Here is a 25,009-nt window from a genome sequence, read left to right on the forward strand (position 1 = left end):
TAGAAAAATCACTTATGAAAGTAAAACAGCAACACAATTTCAACCTACTGATATCCGTACTTTTGTCATAACTGAACTGTGGTAGGTAGAGCAAACATAGAAACTCACTAAAATTGCTACGTGTCTAGGTAATCAAAATTAATTTTAAGCGCAGAATAATTAGAACCTTTAAAAGAGTTTCACTTCATTGACCAATTCCAATTAAAGCAATGCATACAGAGAATCTGATAGATTATCAATTATTAAACAAATATTTGATAAGTGACATACATTTACAAAACATATACTGTTGGAGTTTGTAGCATGAATACACTCATTTATTATACATATCCTCTAATACATATTCCCACATTTATACACTATACGTAAAACGATGCAAAATAGTTGACTGTGGAACGCGTTTGTTTTCATACTTAAGGGATAAGAAAATAAAACCTACAAAAAGTAACACTTTGAAATTCAAGGATATATGCAAAAAAAAACATACGTAAATTAATGTATCATGTGTGGTACCTTATACATTTTGTAGAGTGCTTTTATTGCGAACCCAATGAAAGTTTTCCACAGTGCCATCTCTATCTTGACCAGGTATTTAAACTTTTGTAAGTTCACCTGTCCTATTGAATGAATACAATAGCTATTTTTCTCCATGTAGTTTTTTCACTGGGATCTTTAAATTTCTGCTACGAGAAATCTATCACTCATTGATTAATTTACCTGAGTAAAAAAAAATCTTATATATAGACAAAAATACTTTTTTTATACTCATTAAATGCGTGTGATGATGTATTTTTTCAATATTAATAATATATTTTCATTCAGTTTAATATAAACATTGATTCAATCATAAAAAGTTGATTTCAAACAAAAGTTTTATCAATGTTCCTATTGAAATTTGATTTTTTGTTGTCTAGTTATAGAATACATTTAAGAAGATCTTAATTTGAACATCATAATTTACAAGTTTTTATTCATGTCAAACAATTTTTTTTTTAAAAGGAACAATGTTGAAAGTTTTGTCAGAAATCAACTTTTTATGATTGAATCAATGTTTAAACATGTATTAAACTGAATGAAAATATATTATTAATATATTATTAATATAACATACATCAATGCTAACATGTTTAACCCTGCCACATTCTGTATGTATGTGCCTGTCCCAAGTCAGGAGCCTGTAATTCAGTGGTTGTCGTTTGTTTATGTATAACATATTTGTTTTTCATTCATTTTTTGTACATAAATTTGGTCTCTTGTGAAGAGTTGTCTCATTGGCAATCACACCACATCTTCTTTTTTATATTTTATTAATGTTTCAACTTTGCATCACTGTTTACATTCAACCGATTGAAAATATATTATCAATATTGAATAAATATAACATCACATGCAGTTTTGAGTATAAAACTCGGATGGAGAGTTGTCTCATTGGCACTTATACCACATCTTCCTATATCTATTTTCCGCTATTTACAAGATTTTTTTTTTACTCAGGTAAATTAATCAATGAGTGATAGATTTCTCTTAGAAGAAATTTAAAGATCCCAGTGAAAAAACTACATGGAGAACAATAGCTATTGTATTTATTCAATAGGACAGGTGAACTTACAAAAGTTTAAATACCTGGTCAAGATAGAGATGGCACTGTGGAAAACTTTCATTGGGTTTGCAATAACTTTTATAAATTATATTATATCAAAAGAACCAAAGTCGAAGCTTTTGCCAAGCCATTTGGACTGCATCCTTCTCGACAGGCCATTGAATAAGAAGTACATCTTTCCAAATTGTTGAAAATTCTACGGGAATATTATCCAGAGTGATATCGCTTGTAATAACAACAATCTTCTGCAGATTTTTTGAAAACTTTTCATATTTTGCTCTCTCGATTTCAAAACGAGTCCATTCATTTTGAACAATTGAAGGCGTTACTAGAAATATTATGTGTCTGCATCTGTTAATGGACGTAGCTCTTTCATGAGCAATCGATTCGCCTATAATGAAATCTCTATCTTCAATGCAGACTTTGAATCCCCATTCCTCCTCTACCTTCTCTTGCAATTCTTTCACAAAAGTAACGCAGTCATCGGAATATGAAATGTAAACGTCATAATCAAAAGTTAACTCTAGACCTTTCTCAGCAAACCTTCGGAAATTTCGAAAGAAAAAGAACATTATCCTCCATTTAAAATTGTATAATAGAGCAATACACAGCACACTCGATAAAAGAGTAGCCAACAATGAAATGCCCAATTTGATCCAGACGGTAGTATCACAGTCAACAAAATAATGATGAAAGTTTTCAGCGACATTTCTTGTATAGTTGATACTATTTCTTGAAGAAACCAAACAAGAGTAATTTCCATTTTCATCTAATGTAACTTGTGTCGTCAAAATCCATCTCAGAAATGTCGTTGTGTCACACGAACAAATAAACGGATTATTACTAAGATAAAATTCAAAAGTTCCATGTTTTTTGTGCATGGTATCAATCCAATCAAGTATATTCTTTCCAATTGTTGTTAATTGATTGTGCGACAAATCGAGTTCAACAAGGTTATAAAATGTTGTAACCACATCTGGAACAGTCTCCAACAAATTATGAGATATATTGAGCTGTTTTAGATAAAGAAGTCGCCCAATCGAATTCGATCTGATTTTCCAGATATAATTATATGATACATCCAAATTTATTATATTTGGACAAAAAAATAATATTGTTGTATTAGTTTGCAAAACATTAAATAAGTTTGTTTCTTTCAAGATAAGTGTTTTTAGATGGATTAAAAGCGGAATTTTCGCCTCTCCAATAGTTTTTACTGAACTTATACCTGATAAATCCAAATAATCCAAACTGTTAAATCCTTCCATAGTTATAAGTGGAAAGAAATCTGTTTCAAGGTAAGATATTTCAAGATGACGAAGGGAGCTATTTCTTATCTTTATTTTCAGAAAGGAAAATTCAGTCATAAAATGAGTTAATCTCAAAAACTGAATTTGACTCGGAACTAATACTGCCATGGTATTAGCCTGTCTTGCCCATTTACCTTGAACTTCTTCAATTCTTGTAAAGTTATCCCTTGTTACAACGTTTAGGAAAATTGGATTTTTGAATCCTAATGGGAAATATGAAAAGTCTATTATTTTGATGTTGATCATCTTGAACGTAAACAAGACGAAATCAACTTCCCAGCCATCCATACTAAAACTATTAGCAGATATAATAACACTTTCAAAGCACTCTGGACGTTGAAACAAAACTAACGATTTGTTTTTAACTAATATAATGTTATTTTCGGATAAGTCAATTGCTTTTATACAGATAGTATATGCATATTTCATCATTTCTGGTGTAAGAATAACTGGATCAATGCTATGTTTTGAATCTGGACGAGTTATTCCGCGAAAAAGAAGTGCATCCATTGTTTTGTTCTGAAATGGATGTAAAATGTTAAGGGCTTGTGTTAAGTGAATATTGCTATTAGTAAGATTCAGTACTCTAAGATGTGGAAACGGAACTAAAACTCCACCTTCAATGACAACAAAGTTTTTACAAGTTGTCATGTGGAATTCCTTTAAACTCACCGGCATTTGTAAAAATGTTTCATTGTAAATATAATTTACGTGGCAATAATCAAGACTTAACTTTTGTAAATTGTACAGTTTCTTGAAGTGCTGTCCAAACGTTGCATTAAACATAAGATCAATGCTGAGCTCACGCAAGTTACTGAGTCCGCCGACGGGAATTTTATATAGGTTGGAGTCTGGAGTTTTCATATTTCTACTAATGTCTAAAACTGATAAATTATTTATAGACTCAAACACTCCCTGAGGGTACGATTCAGATACATTCAGATAATTTTTAGACAAAGACAAATGTCTCAATAACGATAAGCCACAGAAAGCCTTAGTATGCAACAATCTGATGTCATTATTATCAATTATTAGATTTTCTAGATACTTGTATCTATGAAATCCGTTGTCATCCAGTCTGGTCAGTCTATTGTAACTTAAATCCAATTTCTTTATATCAGGTGGTAAATCCTCCGGAATCGATGTAAATCCTTGATGTTTACACAAAGCCTCTTTATATCCAAACATATTTAGTGTGATATTGCATTCCGCATACACAGTTCTATATGGATAAACAAATGTAATACACAAAACTGTGAAGATCCACATTTTATCCATTTACCATTGAAAGCGATATCAATTCAATATATAATTACATCCTGCTATTATCAAATATTCAACTATTCACCAAACTCATGTTGTCATGGTCGAAAAAACTACAATGGTTTAAAAGCAAAAGCCGGTTAAGTGTTAAAAATTGTGGCTATTTACCTATTATGACAACGACCACCTGTTTAATAAAAACTTAATACCGATACTATTTGTCCTCATAATGATAGGACATTAGATATGTACACGTCGGGATATCCATTATTTCCACAGGTAGGAACGTCGTCATATCGAGTTTAAAAGTATAGTTATTTTGTCAAGATTTTGTGCAGTAGGACATGAATGACAAAATGTAAACTTTGGATTTTTTCCTAAAAGAAGTTATAAAGATAATTTATAAGAGCCTTGTTTATAGCTATTTTGTTTGTAAATGAAAATTATGAATCGTATCGATATAAAATATGACATACTTAACGCTTAGGAACGGCTATTTTTAAAATTTATGTTATGGTTTTTCACACATAAAAAATGTTCTGTTTTCTGCGTGCGTGACAAATTAAGTGTTATAACTTACAATTGCTTTTAAATATCTTGAAAAAAATCGCCACCTTGCAAATAATTCAATATCTAAATATAAAAAGAGATTGTCATGGTTTGGTTAACGTCATATAAAACTTCAAGTTTAAAAAAAATCTTGAATATGTTTTATATACTTGAATCTCTAAGTTTTAGTATAAAACAAGTGAACGTGAACTTTCTTGTAAAAGAAAATCTTTTATATTATCAAAATCTTCATAAATGTACTGTCATTGGATTATTGTCTTTCCGTACACTAATTCGCTAATATATTTTTTCCGTATGCAGTGACCTTAACTACAAGATCTCGCGTTAGAACTTTGGCCACCGCACAGCGCAATTGCCAGTAGAAACCGTGATGAAAATTGTAGTAAACAATTGTGCACTGACAGGTGAATAGTGATAACTTATTCTTAAAGAACAAATTTAATACACCAAATCATTTAACAATTGTTAAAAAAAAAAAAATTAACAATGCTCTATCAATTGAACAATTTGTCACGTGCTCCCCTTTCTCTGTGTTGATTGTTTATCAATGCCAGGACCGGTAAACGTCGGCAACTATCAACAATCACTGAATGAAATATTATTTGTCGACAATACGTTATAGATTCGTAATACATATATAAAAAACGTGCATACAGGACTTGGTTTGGTATATATAAATATAAATATCCATTGGTTGAATAATTTTGAAAACATTAAAATTACAAAAAAACTAGTTTCATATGACTTTAAGAATAGCCATAATTCAGTTCTGTGAATCATACATGTGTATCATACATATGAAATAAAATTAATGAGGTAGATAAAAGAATGTGATGCAATTTTTCTAATTACATTTAAAAGTTTATAATGTTATTGAAAATACATGCATAAATGACGACAAGAAAAAGAAGTTTCAATAATGTGGTGTTAACTTGGAAAATACCGCAGTCTTAATGAAATTACATATAATAAAGCTACTTCTTTTTATTTCAGAACGGAGTTCTGCTGTTAATATTAGGAGCAGAAAAATGTAGACTTATTTTCATTTCTGTGACACCTTACTTTACTATGGAGTTCGATTTCTCCCAATTAAACATCCACAAAGATGACAAAATAAAAGGTGAAGATGTGGTATGAGTGCCCATGATACAATTGTCCACCAGATACAAAATGATGTGGATGTAAGCAACTATATGTAACTGTTGTGCTTTTAACAATGATGAACACCAATACTATAAAGTTACTATATGAATCCCCGATATAAAAACATGTGAAATAGTTCAATCGAGAATATATATATGGAAGTGTTTAACGACCTTGACTGGCTATACAGCGCTTGCACGGGCGGGTTAATCGAGAAAAAAAACGGCAAAACATTTTATTTAGCATTTAGGTTTAATGGCATACGAAACAGTAGCAAGAGCAGATACCAATGCATCCAAATTTAACGGGTAATTTTCACATCGTCGCTAAAGAAAAGCATTCAAAATTCGAGGAAAAATCACTAAGTCATCAAATCGGCTACTTAGTTTTGACAGTATTTGCAAAGGAAAACAAAGATAATGTTTATCTAAGCACCCACAATCTGCTGCGAAGCATAAAATTTGATGGAAAAGAAGAATTTTTACTTTTTTTATCATAAATAATTTCGTGTATGACAGTAATTCGTATAGAGTTTTAATGTACGACGGGATCAATTATTGTACGACGATGTTGCTTTAAGAATACACTGGGACGTAATTCAGCGCCAAAAAAGGAAAACAAAGTTTTCTATTTCTAGCTAAAGAAAAAGGAAGACACGAACCAAAATCAAAACCAATCAAAGCCGGGTTTCAGATTTACTGTGAAAATACATATTCCAGAAAGAGGGGGGGGGGGGGGGGGGGGGGGGGTGTAAATCAGATGTGGATACTTTAAAAATCGAAATATCTGATAGGATATTATCAATCTAAGTCTCTTTCCTCTTGCAATAGCATAAAAACAAAGGCTTCCCTACAATTTACACTAGTATACCTAATTCTACTCTTAAAGACTATAAGAACTAGTCCAACTTTGATTCATAAAAAAGAATGGTCAACGTAGATACAAATATATTGTTTTAGGAAGGGATAAATCATAATGTGTCAAAAAGAAACCTCCCTTATTCAAACAATAAAATATGTGAAATTTACATCATCTATATGCTTTGTATTTTATTAACAATATATATGTTACCTTTGAATGACGTGTTTTTCGAAAAAAAAAACAATAGGCATTTGCATGGAAACCTATTGTCCTACTCGACTTGTCGACTTATACTTTTATTCATATGAGACAGACTTTATACAGGAGCTTGTTAGGAAGAATGAAAGGAAGATAGCTTTATCCTTCAACTATAGATGATGTCCTATCGATAAATAGTACAAAATGAAAGCATCTATTTCGTCGAACTTGAAATAAAGGATAACAAAGATGATAGATATAAGAAGATGTGGTATGAGTGCCAATGAGACAACTCTCCATCCAAGTCAAAATTTATAAAAGTAAACCATTATAGGTCACAGTACGGTCTTCAACACGGAGCCTTGGCTCACACCGAACAGTAAGCTATAAAGGGCCCCAAAAATTACTAGTGTAAAATCATTGAGTCTGCCTTATATCTTGGCTTACATCTAGGGTTGGTTGAGAAAACTTTACGAAAAAAGGGATGATATCAGCTTTCAATTTGCACAATTTCTATTTCTATGTCACTACATTACAGCAGCGCCTACATATGAAGTATATATATTCTAGTTGATACGATATTCCATAGCTTGTGTTTCCTATAATGATTTCCTTGATAGAGGGTTACTGACCAGAAAGAAGCTATTGAACCAATGGTTCAAATTGGTAAAGTTGAAGACGGACGTTATCACGAGTCGTTATGGAATATCTGTGTCACAGATGACCACGTATATGTTCCATTTGTCGTACCCACAATTCCGTATTTTTTTCCTTGATGGTGACATCTCCGAATTAGACTTATTACCGGATTTGTTCTTGCATGAGCAACACGATGTGTGTCACATGCGTAGCAGGAACTGCTTATCCTTCCGGCGCACATGAGATCACACTGGTTTTTGGTTGAGTTCATGTTATTCAATCTCTATCTCTTTTTAAACATTTTCTATGTAGTGACTGTTGACTTGTTCGCTTTTTAGTCGTTTTTCGTTTTTTGGAATGACGCTGTCAGCTTTTCTAAAACCGATGAGTTTTGAAAGTCCCCTTGGTATCTTGTGTCTTTATTTGAATTGAAAAATTTAAAAGCATTGAAGACATTTTTTTCCATATTTTTTGCTTTACTATCAGAAACTATCAGAAACATTATTATTGCATTGTATTAATTTCATTAGAAAATGCCAGGTAAGCCATATATGTTCTTTAGAGCCTTTTTGCAGTATAAACAATTTAGAATACACATTTCTTATAAGTCTTGAAATCCCTCCGATCACCATTAAATTATCATTTCCTGTCCTTTGGTAGAGCCAAAAATTAAATAATGCATGCAAGTTACCCCCTTTCCAATTTTTGAATTACAGACCCTGTACTTTCCAAGATCTAATACTACAAGTAATAGCTAGACAAATTTCCCTTTTGTCCATCTGAATGGATATCAGGAAATAATGTGTTTGTTTTTATAAAGAAGCAAATTAAATAGCTGAATCTCCAAAACAATCCTAGTATGTTTTTAAAACTGTTTTATCTAAATCTAATTAACTTTCAGCACTCGATCATTTCCTAACCTGGGAAAGTAGTGTAACAACACGACACTCGACAAAAACTGCAAAAAGCAGTTGGAAAGGTACGAAAGCCTCCTCCCTTTCCGAAAAAATGTAACCAACAACTAACAAAAAGAGAAAAAACAAAATACCGATCTAAAACAATGAACTTATTTGCATCAATCATCTTTATTTATATAAAACATTTGCAAGAGTAATTAATGATACAAAGGACAGTTTCTCCTGACAAAATTTTATGTCAACACTATTACATACATTGGTGTGAATATATATATATAAACTGTTTCATCAACAGACAAATTAAAAATTCAGCATTAAAATAAAGTATACTAATGAACATGTCATGTTACAAATCTTTAGAACGGAAATTTTAAAGTTTATGTTTTTCATCTTCTAAAATTTAATCAAAATCTGTCACATAGACCGTTCCTTCTACACCGATAATTTCAATTTTTAACGGTGCAAATCAGGAAAAACCCGTACGATGACGTAATGGTAGTTTCGATAACAGGTATTGCTCAGTGTTAAAAGTGTACATTAAAAGTTTGAATGTTTTTAATGTGTTATTATACTGTATATGATATAAATTCCTGTAAAAGCTCATCAAAGATACCAGGCTTATAATATTTTACGCCAGACATGCGTTTCCAACCAGTCATTTCTTTTTATCTTAATTTTACTCCTGTAACTCAGGCATATCATTTCCTTTAGTTGAATTATCCATAATATTACAATATCTTTCAAAGTCGTGTGGTTTTAACATCTCCTTAACTTTATGACAGATATGTTTAATTTACAACTACCTTTCTTTACGGACCATTAATAAACTTAGTACTTAATTCTATTGCTTTCCGTTTTTGTACAGTTTTTAAAAATATTTGTTTACTGCTTTACACCTAGTGGTTTCCCATCCATATCATCGAACTCAGGATTATAAGAGGTACATATTAAACAACGCCCATGTAAAATATTATGGCGCAATTCTGCACTGTCATGGTTCATACAAAATCTAGTGTCTCAAAGCAAATAATTATTGACAGTCCAAGCCATGGAATCAAACACTTTCATGTTAATATAGTGTCGGAAACCACAATGGAATGGGATGCAGTATACAGGGAGTAAAAAAGAAATGAGCATATGGGATATACGGGGTAAAAAAAAGTCGGGATGTGGGATATAGGGAGTAAAAGAGGGACGAAAGATACCAGAGGGACAGTCAAACTCATAGATCGAAAACAAACTGACAACGTCATGGCCAAAAATAAAAAGACAAACAGACAAATAATAGTACAGATGACACAACATAGAAAACTAAAGACTAAGCAACACGAACCCCACCAAAAACTGGGGGTGATCTCAGGTTCTCCGGAAGGGTAAGCAGATCCTGCTCCACATGTTGCACCCGTCGAGTTGCTTATGTTATTACAAATCCGGTAAATAGTATAATTCGGTAAGTCACATTCGTGAAAAGGGAAGGGTATTGTAGTTACGACATAAGGAACATATCCGATATCATCTGTGAAACGGTTATTCCATAATGGTCAACCAACTCGTGATGGCGTCCATAAAATTTACGAAGGGATGACTTCAACTTCACCATTTGGAACTCTTGGTTTAATAGCTTCCTTGTGAGCAGCAATCCTCTATCAAGGAAATCATGATAGGAAACACAAGCCCTGGAATATCGTATCAAGTGGGAGATATATACTCCGTATGCAGGCGCTGCTGGAATGTTGCTACATAGAAATGGAAAGTTCACAATTGGGAAGCTGAAATCATCTCTTTTGTCGTAAAGTTTTGTTTTCAACCGACCCTCATTGTCAATTTCTAGATGTAAGTCAAGATATGAGGCAGACTTAACTGTATCTGTAGTATCCTTTATCTCTAGTTCGATGGGATAGATTCGTTCAACATAGTCACCAAATTTTGTATTATTTAGTGAAAGAACATCATCATCAGTAAAAAATGTGGGAACAAATTTAGAAAAAAAAAGGATTTGGGAAATGGTAGCACCCCGTGTGGCCCTCCCATCACAAAAAGTGAGATTTACATTTAACAATAAGTAAGCTTTATGTCCAACTTGCTGACTTGGCTACAACTTTTGTCTTAATTAATAGTCTATATAAACTAAGTTAACAATAAAAAGTATTAATTACTTTAAACATACTCAATATTTTCACAATTTAAGGTAAACTAAAAATCTCATCTGGTTGAAGGGATTTCTTAGATGTATCACATTTGATTTTCTTATATTCACATTTTAACAATTCTGATTGCATCGCACATTAAAACATTGAATGGTTTTGTGAATCTTCTGTATTTTCTACCATTTAAAACTGCATCAGCAGCATAAAGCAAGATGGATAATTTTTATCATCAACACTAATGCTTAAAGACTTAATATCACCAATCAAATGATTTATGAACATATTGAACATAAGTGTTGCTAATACATTTCATTTGAAAGCTTAAATATATTTTGCACTAATATCCAAGGTTAAATAACAGAACTCTATCAATTGCATCAAATGCTTTCTTAAAACCAGTGAAGAATACAAAAATTGATAATTAACATTTTTTTAACTTTCAATAATGTAGGTCAACGTACTGATGCGATCTATTGAGATCCAACCATTTATAAAACCATTATGCTAATCATTTATTAATTTCCACTCATTTAACCTATCATTTAAAACGCCGCTAAGAAGCTTGAATGCAGAAAAAGCTTAAATAATTTCCTTATATGATAGACATAGTCGGGATCTTTTGTTGATAAGAGTGATAATACTTTATTCCACACAAATTTGGGACTTTACCAAATTTAAAACTTACAGATGAAAGGCATACGATACCAACATGATCTCTCATTGATTTTTCCTTAACTTTTTGATACAAAGTCAATTTCGTTATGCATTATTAAAATATGCAAAGAAAACTGTGCATTCATTATTAAATTTCGAGATACTCCAGTTTGAAATTTGCATGTTTCATGTGAAAACACAAAATTTTATTTTTCAAAATTTTTCCGAAAAAATTATACAAATTATAGGTTACACTTTGTAAATAAAGCTGTTTCACAAACCACGCCTCTTTTGGGGAGATATATAATATTCATAGATATTTGTTTTGTTTATCTACTGGTTCCCCGATATGATTTCTATCTTTTATCTCATAGAGACACAACTTGGGAATTTTACCAGTATAAATACACATTGATAGCGGCAAAATTGAATTCTGAAGTAGACCCAAAGTAGAGGGAGGGGGTAGTACATAATTTTTGTATAAGTTTAAACTGTTAGAAGTTCGAGGCATATAAATGTTGAAAAAAAGCCGCGCAGCCCTGGTTTTGACCTTTGAAAAAAATAATAGCGCATATGAACTTTCCATTCTAGGATATAAATTTTAACGAAACTTCATAGTAAAAGTGGCACAGTTTTAGCCGTAAAAGGAGTTCCTATGGAAAATTGCATTGTCTATATTTACAGAAGTGCAACCTACAACTTTTAAACAAAACGAGATATTTCACACTTTTTTTTGCAAAGTGTTCTTAAAATATGAAAGCCTTTCAGTTGGTCCCTGAAATGAAGTTGGACTGCGATAACATTGTTGTTTATAATACAATTATCGATGAAAAAAGTCGTTGACAATTATCTTGGTAATTTGTATTACTGGTAAATTATATAAAGTTTGTTAAAGATTATTTACTGAAAACTGGACGTTTAATGGTATTTTTTTTTCTCTCAAGTAGTGTTGGTCTAATGATAGGGAATTCCCTTTCACCTCTTTTGTATTCATTTTACGTCGATGAAATGGGAATTGAACTTATGAGTGAGTTAAAAATGCTTAATTTGTGTTTGATTATGTTTTGCTGATGATACAGTTTGATTCAGTGAAACATTTCTTGATTAACAAATAATTGAATGATTGTGTTAACATTGATTTAAGTCCGTGAATATGACATTCATGTTAATGCATCGATAACAAAAAATGTCATTTTTAGAAGCGAAAGGCCTATTAAGGCGAATTAGAGATGGTTTGTAAATGGTGAACCAATAGAATCAGGTGAACATCTTGATTATAATATACTATATCATTTTTGAAAATTAACGTTTTAACATGACATTTTTATTGCTATGCGTATTGGAATTAAACAATCTGATCAAATTCAAAACTTCCACTCTGCTCCTAATCAGATAGGCAATTTAAAAAATTTGAAAAGATTCCTTCCATTTTTGTAAAACACAGTCTATATTATTTATAACATAAGAATCATCTTGCACCATCTTATTTGGAATTCTAGAGATTGTCTGTCATTTCCAATACCCATATTATCTATTTTAAACCACAATTGTAAAATAACCCCAAAAGTAAGTTATTCCATTCGAGCTAAACAGAATTTGATAACAATGACGACCAAAAACAACCAAAAACAACAGTCAAACTTTTGTCAATATTTCATTAAACCAATATGTTGGTATTGGGACCGTTTTCCGATCTTCCCTTGTCAAAATTAAAGCGACAGAAAGTTTAGGTTACAAAAATCAACAGAAGTATATAATTCTTACAGGTAATTAGCATTGTTAAGACATATTTTTGGGATGCATTCTATATTATATCCTAGAAAATAATCACTTTTGAAAACACAACAACACAATTTAAACCTACTGATGTCAGTACTTTTGTCATAAAGTATGTTGAACTGAACTGTGGCAGGTAGAGCAAACATAATTAACTCACAAAATCGGGTAACTCACTAAAATTGCTACGCGCTTAGGTAATTAAAATTAATTGTTTTAAGCTTAAAATAATTAAAACCTTTAAAAGAGTTTCACTTTAATCACTTGATTAATTCCATGACAATAAATACAGAGAATCACTGTATGATAAATTATCAATTATCAAACACATATCTAATAAGTAAATGAGAGACAAAAGATACCGAAGGGACATTCAAACACATAAGTCGAAAATAAACTGACAACGCCGGAAGGGTAAGCAGATGCTGCTCCACATATGGCAACCGTCGCGTTGCTCATGTAAATACAAACCCGGAGATAAGTCTAAATCGGTAGGTCACATTCGGGGAAAAGAGGACGGGATTGTAGTTACGTCAATTGGAACATGTCCGTTTTCATCTGTGAAACATACATTTTGTGTGTACTGTGGTAGTTAGTAGCAATAACCCACTCAGTAATTATACAGGTCCTCTAATACATATTCCAACATTTATACACTCATACATAAAACAATGCACACAAGTTTATCTTGACTGCGCAACACTTCTTTGTTTTCATACTTAAGGGATATATGAATAAAACAGACGGAAGATAACACTTTGGAATGACAAGATATGTCCGAAGAAAACATACGTATATGAGTGTATCATGTGTGGTACCTTTAACATTTTGCTGACGCTTTTAACTTTACACTTTTGTAAACAAGGACCTATAACATGTTATCTTGACGAATAAGCTAATTGTATACAGGAAATATTTGGAATAAAAGAGAGGCGAAAGATACCAAAATCAAAACGTTTATTACTACACTGTATATAAAAAATTTAAATAATGTTTGTGGTGAACCCTTTGGTTCGGAAAATACCTCCAGATTTCTCAAGAGTAAGGAGAGATATACAAATAATGTAAATACACAGAACCCCGATCCAATCCATCTGTTGATAAAGGAGTTCATTATTCCCTGACTTATATCTGCTGTAATTTTCATTTTAGTATGCGAATAGATATGTCCAAAGTTAAAATTTCGCTGATGGGTAAACTATTGTGACGATCCCATAGATTAAAGCCGCCTCACACAAAAATGTCCTCCGCTTAAATGTTATTCTTAAGTGAAGTTATACTGTTTAGGTAATATATAATCTTTACAAAGATATGTGTATATATAAATCGTATTTCATGCTTATGTATGTTTATATTTATTTACGCTGAAATATATTTTAATTAAATTCTAACAATTTTGTTATTTAAAGCGATAGTGAGTTATGATCTCTAGTGCCACAAAAATTCCATGATTGAAACATTTCAATGATCTTTTTAGACTTCTATCGAGAATATAACCTTTTTGATTTTCAGTAATCTCGGTAAGCACTATTTATTATTGATTTGTATTGTATTTGGGTTTCGTCGACCTTCTTGACAGTAAGTAACTATCCCATTTTATGGAAATGTGATTTATCTGATCAACATTATTTCTGAATTTAACTGTATATTCAATATCTTGTATTTAATGTGTAACCGTGCACATATCTTAATTTTGCATGTCATGATTTTTATTTAAGTTTATGCAATATTGATGGCTTAGTTATGCACGTATGAGGAATTATGTAACTACATGAAGTTGGCGGAGGATGTTCAGGAATAATATAGAATCTGACGTCATTGTTAAATCACAAATGGGAAGGTCCAAAACGCGGAAGTCGGAAACCACGAAGGTAAAAAATTTACATATTTAGAATCATTTATCTGGAACGACTAGACATAAAATCAAAATTGAAACGGATCTGTAAAGCTTATCAAATGATGTACAATTTAAATATAAATTAATTTGATTTTGAAATCCATTTTTACCAAAAAATTGGCCGGACGATCTGTTCAGTAAGAATGTGTTAGTAAGATTTTTCCACTTTTAACTAAAATTCTCGAAAAAATGTACAACCCGTTCAAAACTTTAATATGATTTCTAAAGACAATTTACAAACAAATAATATGGTTTGAAATAAATTGCAATACATTGAGTAAAAATGGCAAAATCGTGGCCGGAAGTCTTAATTCCTTGTGTTGAAAAAAACCAACTTTACACTACACCAAAAGAACCAAAGTCGAAGCTTTTGCCAAGCCATTAGGACTTCATCCATCTCGATAGGCCATTGAGTTAAAAGAACATCTTTCCAAATGGTGGAAAATTCTATTGGAATAGTATCCAAAGGAATATCTCTTGTAATAACAACAATCTTCTGCAGATTTTTGGAAAACTTTTCATACTTTGCTCGCTCGATTTCAAAACGAGTCCATTCATTTTTGACAATTGACGGCGTTACTAAAAATATTATGTGTCTGCATCTGTTAATGGACGTAGCTCTTTCATGAGCAATCGATTTGTCTACAATAAAATCTCTATCTTCAAAGCAGACTTTGAATCCCCATTCCTTCTCTACTTTCTCTTGCAATTCTTTCACAAAAGAAACGCTGTCATCGGAATATGAAATGTAAACGTCGTAATCAAACGTAAACTCCAGACCTTTCTCAACAAATTTTCGGAAATTTTGAAAGAGAAAAAAAATTATCCTCCATCTGAAATTGTATAATAGAGCAATACAAAGCACACTCGATAAAACAGAAACCAATAATGAAATGCCTAATTTGATCCAGACAGTAGTATCACAGTCGACGAAATAATGATGTAAGTCTTTAACGACAGTTCTTGTATAGTTGATACTTTTTCTTGAAGAAACCCAACAAGAGTAATTACCATTTTTATCTAAAGATAATTGCGTTGTCGAAATCCATCTCAGAAATGTCGTTGTGTGACACGAACAAATTAATGGATTATTACTAAGATATAATTTTAAAGTTCCATGTTTCTTATGCCGGGTATCAACCCAATCCAGTATATTATTTCCAATTGTTGTTAATTGATTGTATGACAAATCGAGTTCATCAAGGCTATAAAATGTTGTAACAACATCTGGAACAGTCTCAAGCAAATTGTGAGATAGATTGAGCTGTTTTAGATTAAGAAGTTGCCCAAGCGAATTGGCTTTCATTTTCCAGATATAGTTATATGATATACCCAAGTTCATTATATTTGGACAAAACCTTAATATCGTTGTATTAGTTTGTAAAACATTGATCAAGTTTGTTTCTTTCAAAATAAGTGTTTTTAGATGGATTAAAAATAGAATTTTCGCCTCTCCAATAGTTTTTACTGAATTTATACCCGACAAATCCAAATGATCCAAACAGTTAAATCCTTCCATAGTTATAAGGGGAAAGAAGTCAGTTTCAAAGTAAGATATTTCAAGGTGACGAAGGTAGCTATTGTTTGCCTTTATTTCTAGAAAGGAACTTTCAGTCATCATATGAGTTATTCTGAAAAATAGAATTTGACTGGGAAGTAATACTGTCATTGAATCATGCTGTCTTGCCCATTTACCTTGAACTTGTTCAACTCTTGTAAAGTTACCCTTTGTTACTACGTTAAGGAAAATTGGATTCTTGAAACCTATCGGGAAATATGAAAAATCTATTATTTTAATTGAACGTAAACGAGACGAAATCAACTTCCCAGCTATCCACACTAAAACTATTAGCAGATATAATAACTGTTTCAAAGCACTCTGGACGTTGAAACAAAACTAACGATTTGTTTTTAACTAAAATTATGTTACTTGCGGATAAGTCCATTGTTTTTATGCAGATAGTATATGCATATTTCATCATCTCTGGTGTAATAATAACCAAATCAATGCTATGTTTTGAATCTGGGCGAGTTATTCCGCGAAAAAGAAGTGCATCCATTGTTTTGTTCTGAAAAGGATGTAAAATGTTCAGGGCCTGTGTTAAATTAATATTGCTGTTAGTAAGATTCAGTACTTTAAGATGTGGAAAAGGAATTAAAACGCCACCTTCAATGACAACAAAGTCTTTACAAGTTGTCATGTGGAATTCCTTTAAACTTACCGGCATTTCTAAAAATGTATTATTGTAAAATAATTAACGTGGCAATAATCAAGACTTAACTTTTGTAAATTGTACAGTTTCTTAAAGTGCTGTCGAAACGATGCATTAAACACAAGATCGATGTTCAGTTCACGCAAGTTACTGAGTCCGTCGACGGGAATTTAATATTTGTTTTTAGTCTGGAGTTTTCATATTTCTACAGATGTCTAAAACTGATAAATGATTTATAGACTCAAACAATCCCTGAGGATACGATTCAGACACATTCAGATAATTTCTAGACAAAGACAAATGTCTCAATAATGATAAGCTACAGAAAGCCGTAGTATGCAACAATCTGATGCCATTATTATCAATTACTAGATATTCTAGATTCTAATATCTATGAAACCCGTTGGCATCCAGTCTGGTCAGTCTATTATAACTTAAATCTAATTTCTTTATATCAGGTGGTAAATTAATCGGAACCGATGTAAATCCTTGTTGTTTACACAAAGCCTCTTTATAGCCCAACATATTTAGTGTGATATTGCATTTCGCAAACACAGTTCTATATGGACAAACACATGTAATACACACAACTATGAAGATCCACATATTAACCATTTACCAGTTAAAGCGATATCAATTCAAAACTAAAATGCATCCTGCTATTATCAAATATTCAACTATTGGGCAAACTCATGTTTTCATGGTCGAAAAAGCTGCGATGATTTGTAAGTAAAAGCCGTTCAAGTGTTAAAAATTGTGATTATTGACTTATTATGATTACCATAACCTGTTTAATAGAAACTAAATACCAATACTTTTTTTCAACACAATGATAAGACATTGAGTATGTACACACCGGGGTATCTTTTGTTTCCACAGGTAGTAACGTCGTCATACCGAGTCATGATTTAGTCAGTAGGACATGATTTGGTTCAGTGTTTCTGCACGACAAACAATGACAAAATGTAAACATTGGATTTTTTCCTAAAAGAAGTTATGAACATACATTTTTAATGAGCTTTGTTTATAGCTATTATGTATGTAAATGAGAATTCTGCATCATATCGGTAATAATATGACACACATAACGCTTAGAAACGGCAATTTTAAAAGTTAGGTTATTGTTTTTCACACATAAGAAAATGTTCTATTTTCTGCGTGTTACAACAAATTAAGTGTAATAACTTACAATTGCTTTTAAATATCCTGAAAAAAAATCATCACTTTTGAAAATAATTCAATATTTATAATAATAAAATAGTGTCAGGGTTTGGTTTAAGTCATATGAAACTTCAAATTAATAAAAAAGTTGAATATGTTTTATATACATTTTATTTTGTATTTACATTGTATCATAGGTCAAATTTATTTGTTCAGTGTATGTTCACTGGTGTTAATATGTCCTTTGATTGAGTTAAGCCATTTCAGTTGATATTTTATGGTGTGTCTTTCTATGTTGTGATGTTACACTATTGTTTCAGAAAAAGGGTGAAGGTTTGGTACCATTAAAACGTTTAAACCCGCTGCAATTGTTTGCACCTGTCCTAAGTCAGGAATCTGTTGTTCAGTAGTTGTCGTTTGTTGATGTGGTTCATAAGTGTTTCTCGTTTCTCGTTTTTTATATAGATTAGACCGTTGGTTTTCCCGTTTGAATGGTTTTACACTAGTATTTTTTGGGGCCCTTTATAGCTTGCTGTTCGGTGTGAGTCAAGGCTCCGTGTTGAAGACCGTACTTTGACCTATAATGGTTTACTTTTATAAATTTTGACTTGGATGGAGAGTTGTCTCATTGGCACTCATACCACATCTTCTTATATCTATTGAATGGCTAAGTTTTACTATAAAACTAGTGTACTTGAACTTTCTTGTAAAAGAAAATATTCGTATTATCAAAATCTTCAGAAATGTACTGCCATTGAATTATTGTCTTCTTGTGCACAAATTCCCCGATATTTTCCCGTATGCAGTGACCTTAACTACGAGACCTCTCGTGAGAACTTTGACCACCGCACAGCGCAAGTGCCTGGGGAAAACTGTGACGAAAATTGTAAAAAACGTGCCCTGGAAGGTAAATAATAATACATTTCTGTAACTAGTTTTGAAAGAAAATAAATAATACAACAAATCTTTTAACAACTATTAAGAACAGTTTTAATTAACAAATGGGAACACATGGAAAATATAAAAAAAATCATGAAGGCTCTACCAATTCACTTATTTCTCACGTGCTTCATGTGCTCTGTGTTGATTGTTTATCAATGTCAGGACCGGTAAACGTCGGTAACAATCTCGAAAGTAAATTAGCTTTTGATCAACAATAACAGAATGAAATATTATTTGTCGACAATACGTTATAGATTTGTGATCAATTGATAAAAATCGTGCATACAGGAATTAGTTTAGTATATATGCATGCATAGGTTCAATAATTTCGAAAAAACATTGAAATTACAAGAAACTCGTTTCATATGACTTTAAGAATGTAATGGTTTGGTTCGGGTTTGCCATAGTTCAGTTCTGTAACTCATATATGTGTATCATACATATAAAATAGAATAAGCGAGGTAGATAAAAAATTTGATGCAATTGTTCCAATAACTTTAAGTTTATAACGTTATGCAAATACATGTATAAAATGATGACAAGGATAAACAAGTTTAAATGATATCCTTCTGACTTGGAACATTCCGAAGTCTTTATGAAATTACGTGTTATAAAGCTTCTAATTTTTATTTCAGAATGGAGTTCTGCTGTTAGTATTATTAGCAGAAAAATGTAGATTTGTTTCCATTTCTGTGTCAATTAAACAGACAAAAAAGATGACACGATAAAAAATGGAGATGTGGTATGATTGCTTTTTTTGTCAACCAGATACAAAATGACGTGGATGTAAGCAACTATATGTCACCGTTATGCTTTTAACAATGACCAAAACCATTACCATATAGTAACTATCAAAAGTCCCTTCATGAACACATGTGAAACAGTTCAATCGAGAAAACAAACGGCAAGACAAAACTGGTTATGTATCACAGCTTCATCACATCATTCCCAATATTGTAATAACTATAAAAACAGACAAATTAGATATCCAAAGGAGATGCTCAGCATTTACAGAAAATTGTTCGGAAAAGACTTTCGACGAAAATTTTTATTTAGAATTTAGGTTTAATGGTATACGATACATTAGCAAGAGCAGATACTAATGCATCAAAATTTAACGCGTTGTTTTCACAACGTCGCTAAAGACACTACAAAAGTCAAAAAGTCTGAAAAGACCAGTTTTTGTCTGAATTTGCATGAATTTTTACTCGACATTCTTAATTTGTCTGAATAATTAAAAAAAATTCTTGACATAGTATGAATTTGTCTAATAAGGTTCTTCATTTTTCTTGACAAGTGTCTTGAAAGTATGAACATTGTCTTAAAATTTCTCGACACTTTCTGTATCATCTGATAAGATTCTGGATTAGTCTCGACCAATTCTTGACTGTCTTAAATTTGTCTCGATCTGTCTTGACATATTCTTGACATTCTTAATAATGTCTGAATATGTCTCGACATATTCTTGACATTCTAAATAATGTCTGAATATGTCTCGACACATTCTTGACAGTCTTAAATATGTCTTGACACTATCTCAACAGTATAAATTTCGCCTGAAATGTGAACAGACTTATTCTGCACTGTTTATGACATTCTATTTCTGTTATATACTCCTTTTTATTATGGCTAAACTAAACTTTGAAGAATCAAGGATTAATTTGGTATAGTAAGATACCCTTTTGGTGCAACTAAGTTGGAATACCCTGAATAATCCCCCATGTAGTTTTATTTTGTTTTATTTTTATTAAACATTTAAGTAATTGTTTTCACTTGGAATATAAGTCGAAGGTATTGACAAACAGCATTTAGATTTTTGCCGTTCGCAAAACTGCCAGTCAAATTTGCTTTTCTAAAATAGGTGTCTTGTATCTCTTTTGGACCCCACAATTCATCTTTTGGGTTTGTGTGGCTAAAAAAAGAGGGGGGGGGGGCCTTTCGTTTAGGTCAAAAAATTTGTTCCCATCTTGATTCAAAAACCTTATTCATTTTTTAAAACAACCCAAAAACATTTTTTATTCAAATTTGAGTGTTGAATTTTATAATTTTTTATCAAAAATAAATATTTGTGATAACTCCTTCCTGAAATGAAAAAAATGTTTAGATCTATATTATGCATGTCTGTTTGAGAACCATTTCATAAGACCGATGATTTCTATAGAAATCATTGATGGGACCCATTATAAAAATACATTTTTTTTTATTATTCCTGGAGTAGATAATAATTTTCTTTTAATCTTTGGGAATTATTCAATTTGTTTTTATGTTAAAATAATTAACTTCATAATTTTGATGAAGAAAATTCATTTCAATTCAATTTTTTTTCATTAAAATGATGATTTTCATTTTCATCTATCAACAAACTTTTTAAATTGTAGTGGCATAGTCGGTCAACTGATAAGTTGTATGGCTGATTACAGGTAAAGCAATAACTTCTATTTGACAGTTGCGTGTACTCTGGGGTGTGGAATACCTTAATTTTATGGGGAACATCCTGTCCATGTGTAATACTTAATATATTCCAACAGATGACATTACACAAATTTTTCTTCTGTTAAATGAATGATTTGTATATCATCATAATTTGCTATTTATATAAACCACATTTTGGTATTATAATTATTTACCATATCAACATTGAATATTATGGATGTAGAATGAAATATGTCTACAGTATGATTGGTTTGAATCATTTAATTTATAAGATTTAGGAATCAAAATTTGTAATTATTTAAAAACCCACATTGAAATTGTTTTATATATACACACCCACATTTGAATTATTTTATACTTTAGATTTCATAGCCATATTTGCATTTGTAAAAATATTTATATACCCAAATTTTCAATTATTTTACATGCCCAACTTTTATTTTTGTTGTAAAGAAGTGTAACTTGAAACAACAGTATATCATAAAAAGAGAAATAAAGATTAAAGTTATATCATGAATATTGGTCATGATTTGTAAAACTCAGAACTGTCAAGTAAATTTAAGACACCATTCAAAATGTTCAGAATATGTCAAGCCATACTGAGAAAAAATAAGAATGTCGAGAATATGTCGAGAAATTTCAATACAGTATTCAAATGTCAAGAATTTGTCAAGAAATTTTAAGACCATATTCAGAATGTCGAGAATATGTCGAGTAAATTTCATACAAATTTAATATAAATGAGAATATGTCAAGAAAAATTAAGACACAAGTCATACTTTTGGAGAATGTCGAGTAAAAGTTCATGCAAATTAAGACAAAAACTGGTCTTTTCAGACTTTTAGACTTTTGTAGTGAGAAAAGCATTCAAAATTCGCGGAAAAATCACTAACATCATAAAATCGGTTACGTGGTTTTGACAGTATTTGTAAACGAAGCGAACATAAATCTACCCCTGAGCATAAAATCCGATGCAAATGAAGAAATTTTACTTTTTTATCATAAATAATTTCGTATATGACAGTTATTTGTATATGACAGTAATTCGTATATAGTTTTAATGTACGGCGGGAATTATTGCGCGACGAAATTGCATTAAGAATACACTGCGATCTAATTCAGCGCCAAAAAAAGGGGGAATGGGATCGCAAGCATTTACAAAAAAAATGACTATATGGACCTATATTATTTTTTTTTGCACTCGACTATGTACGGCTTTACGAATATTATATCGAAATTGCAAGAAAAAATTACCGGTATTTTTTTTTCTGTATGCATATGTACTCACATTACATAAAATGCTTGATAACGAAATTAGTAATTGGCAATTCACTTTGAAACTCAACATATACGCCTACGACACTTACCAAAGAGGAAATTCGATCAATCATAGGTCCGTCCTATTTTCCTTCTAAATTTCAACAAAAGATGATGAACTTGATCTTCTTTCACTGTACTGGATACCCAAATTACAGGAGTGTCCTTCCACACAACGTTATATTCAAAGCCGGGTTTCAGAGTTACTGTGAAACTACCTATTCCAGGGGGGAGGGGTGGGGGAGGGGGGGATGGAAATCAGATGTGGATACTTAAAATCAAAAGATCTGTTAGGATATTAACAATCTAAGTCTCTTTCCTCTTGCAATAACATAAAAAAAAACATTGCCTTCACTACAATTTACACTAGTATACCCAATGCTAAACTTAAAGACTGTATGAAGTTTGTTTCATAAAAAAAATGGTCAACGTAGATACAAACATATTGTTTAAGGAAAGGATAACTCATAATTTGTAAAAAGAAACCTCTCTAATTCAAACAATAAATTATGTGAAACTGACATCGTCGAGATGCTTTGTATGCTAGCAACAACATATTTGTTACGTTTTGATGAAGTGTTTTTCAACAAACAATCGGCATTCGTATGGGAACCTATTGTACTGATCGACTTGTCAACTTATACTTTTATTCATATGATACTTTATACAGGAGCTTGTTGGGAAGAATGAAAGGAAGCTAGCTTTATCCTTTAACTGTAGATGATGTTCTATCAATGAATAATGCAGTCTTGTGACTATGTTGAACGCATCTATTTCGTCGAACTTGAAATAAAGGATACCAAAGATGAGTCTGTCTTATATCTTGACTAACATCTAGGATTGGTTGAGAAAACTTTACAAAAAAAAAAGAGATGATTTCAGCTTTCAATTTGCACAATTTGTATTTCTATGTAACTACATTACAGCAGCGCCTGCATATGGAGTATATATCTCTCAGTTGATACGATATTCCATAGCTTGTGTTTGATATTATGATTTCCTTGATAGAGGGTTACTGCTCAGGAAGAAGCTATTGAACCAATGATTCAAAGTGGTAAAGTTGAAAGCGGACGCTTTCACAAGTTGGTCGACCGTTATGGAATATCTGTGTCACAGATGACCACGGATATGTTCCAATTGTCGTAACCACAATCAGTATTTTTCCTTGATAGTGACAACACCGAATGAGACTTATCACCAGATTTTTTCTTGCATGAGCAACACGATGAGTGCCACATGCGTAGTAAGAACTGCTTACCCTTCCGGTGCACATGAGATCACACTGGTTTTTGGTTGTGTTGGTGTTGTTCAATCTAGCTTTTTTTAAAAACATTTTCTATTTAGTGACTGTCGACTTGTTCGTCTTTTAGTCGTTTTTCGTATTTTTGCGATGGCGCTGTCGGCTTTTCTGAAACCAATGAGTTTTGAATGTCTCCTTGGTATCTTCTTTCTCTTTATTTGAGTTAAAAAAAATTAAAGCCTTAAAAAATTTGTTTTCATAATTTTTGCTTTATTTCCAGACACTATCAGAAACATTTTTTATTGCGTTGTATTAATTTCATTAAAAAAAATGCCAATAAGCAATATATATTCATTAGAGCCTGTAGTTTTTAGTATAAACATTTAGAATACCTTTCTTCTAATCCTTGAAATCCCTCCGATCACTTTTGAATTATTATTTTGTGTTGTTTGGTTGGGTCAAACATTAAATAATGCATGCGAGTAACTCCCTTCCCCATTTTTTAATTACAGATCCTGTATTTTTCCAAGATCTAATACTACAAGCAATAGATTGACAAATTTCCCTTTGTGCATCTGAATGGATATCAAACCTGGAAAAAACCCGTACAATGACGTAATGGTAGGTTTGATAGCAATCAAGGTTTAGTGTTAAAAGTGTACTTAAAATGTTAGTATGTTCTGAATGTGTTTCCCTATTAAATATGATAAAATTCCTGTAAAAGCTCA

At 31.6% G+C, this 25,009-nt stretch overlaps 1 protein-coding gene across 1 annotated transcript; it reads right to left on the reverse strand.

Annotated features, from left to right (window-relative positions):
• Positions 1-693: 693 nt before the first annotated feature.
• Positions 694-4,449, reverse strand: LOC127735235 (toll-like receptor 4). Its single transcript, XM_052245352.1, has one exon. It carries the CDS (start codon positions 4,186-4,188, stop codon positions 1,696-1,698), a length of 2,493 nt encoding a protein of 830 aa, XP_052101312.1. The 5' UTR covers positions 4,189-4,449; the 3' UTR covers positions 694-1,695.
• Positions 4,450-25,009: the final 20,560 nt, after the last annotated feature.

The sequence above is a fragment of the Mytilus californianus genome, unplaced genomic scaffold (genome assembly GCF_021869535.1).
Source record: "Mytilus californianus isolate M0D057914Y unplaced genomic scaffold, xbMytCali1.0.p SCAF_3, whole genome shotgun sequence".
Taxonomy (NCBI): domain Eukaryota; kingdom Metazoa; phylum Mollusca; class Bivalvia; order Mytilida; family Mytilidae; genus Mytilus; species Mytilus californianus.

Excerpts from the sequence above, each read along its gene's own strand:
- LOC127735235 (XM_052245352.1), bottom strand. The coding sequence starts at position 4,188 with ATGGATAAAATGTGGATCTTCACAGTTTTGTGTATTACATTTGTTTAT.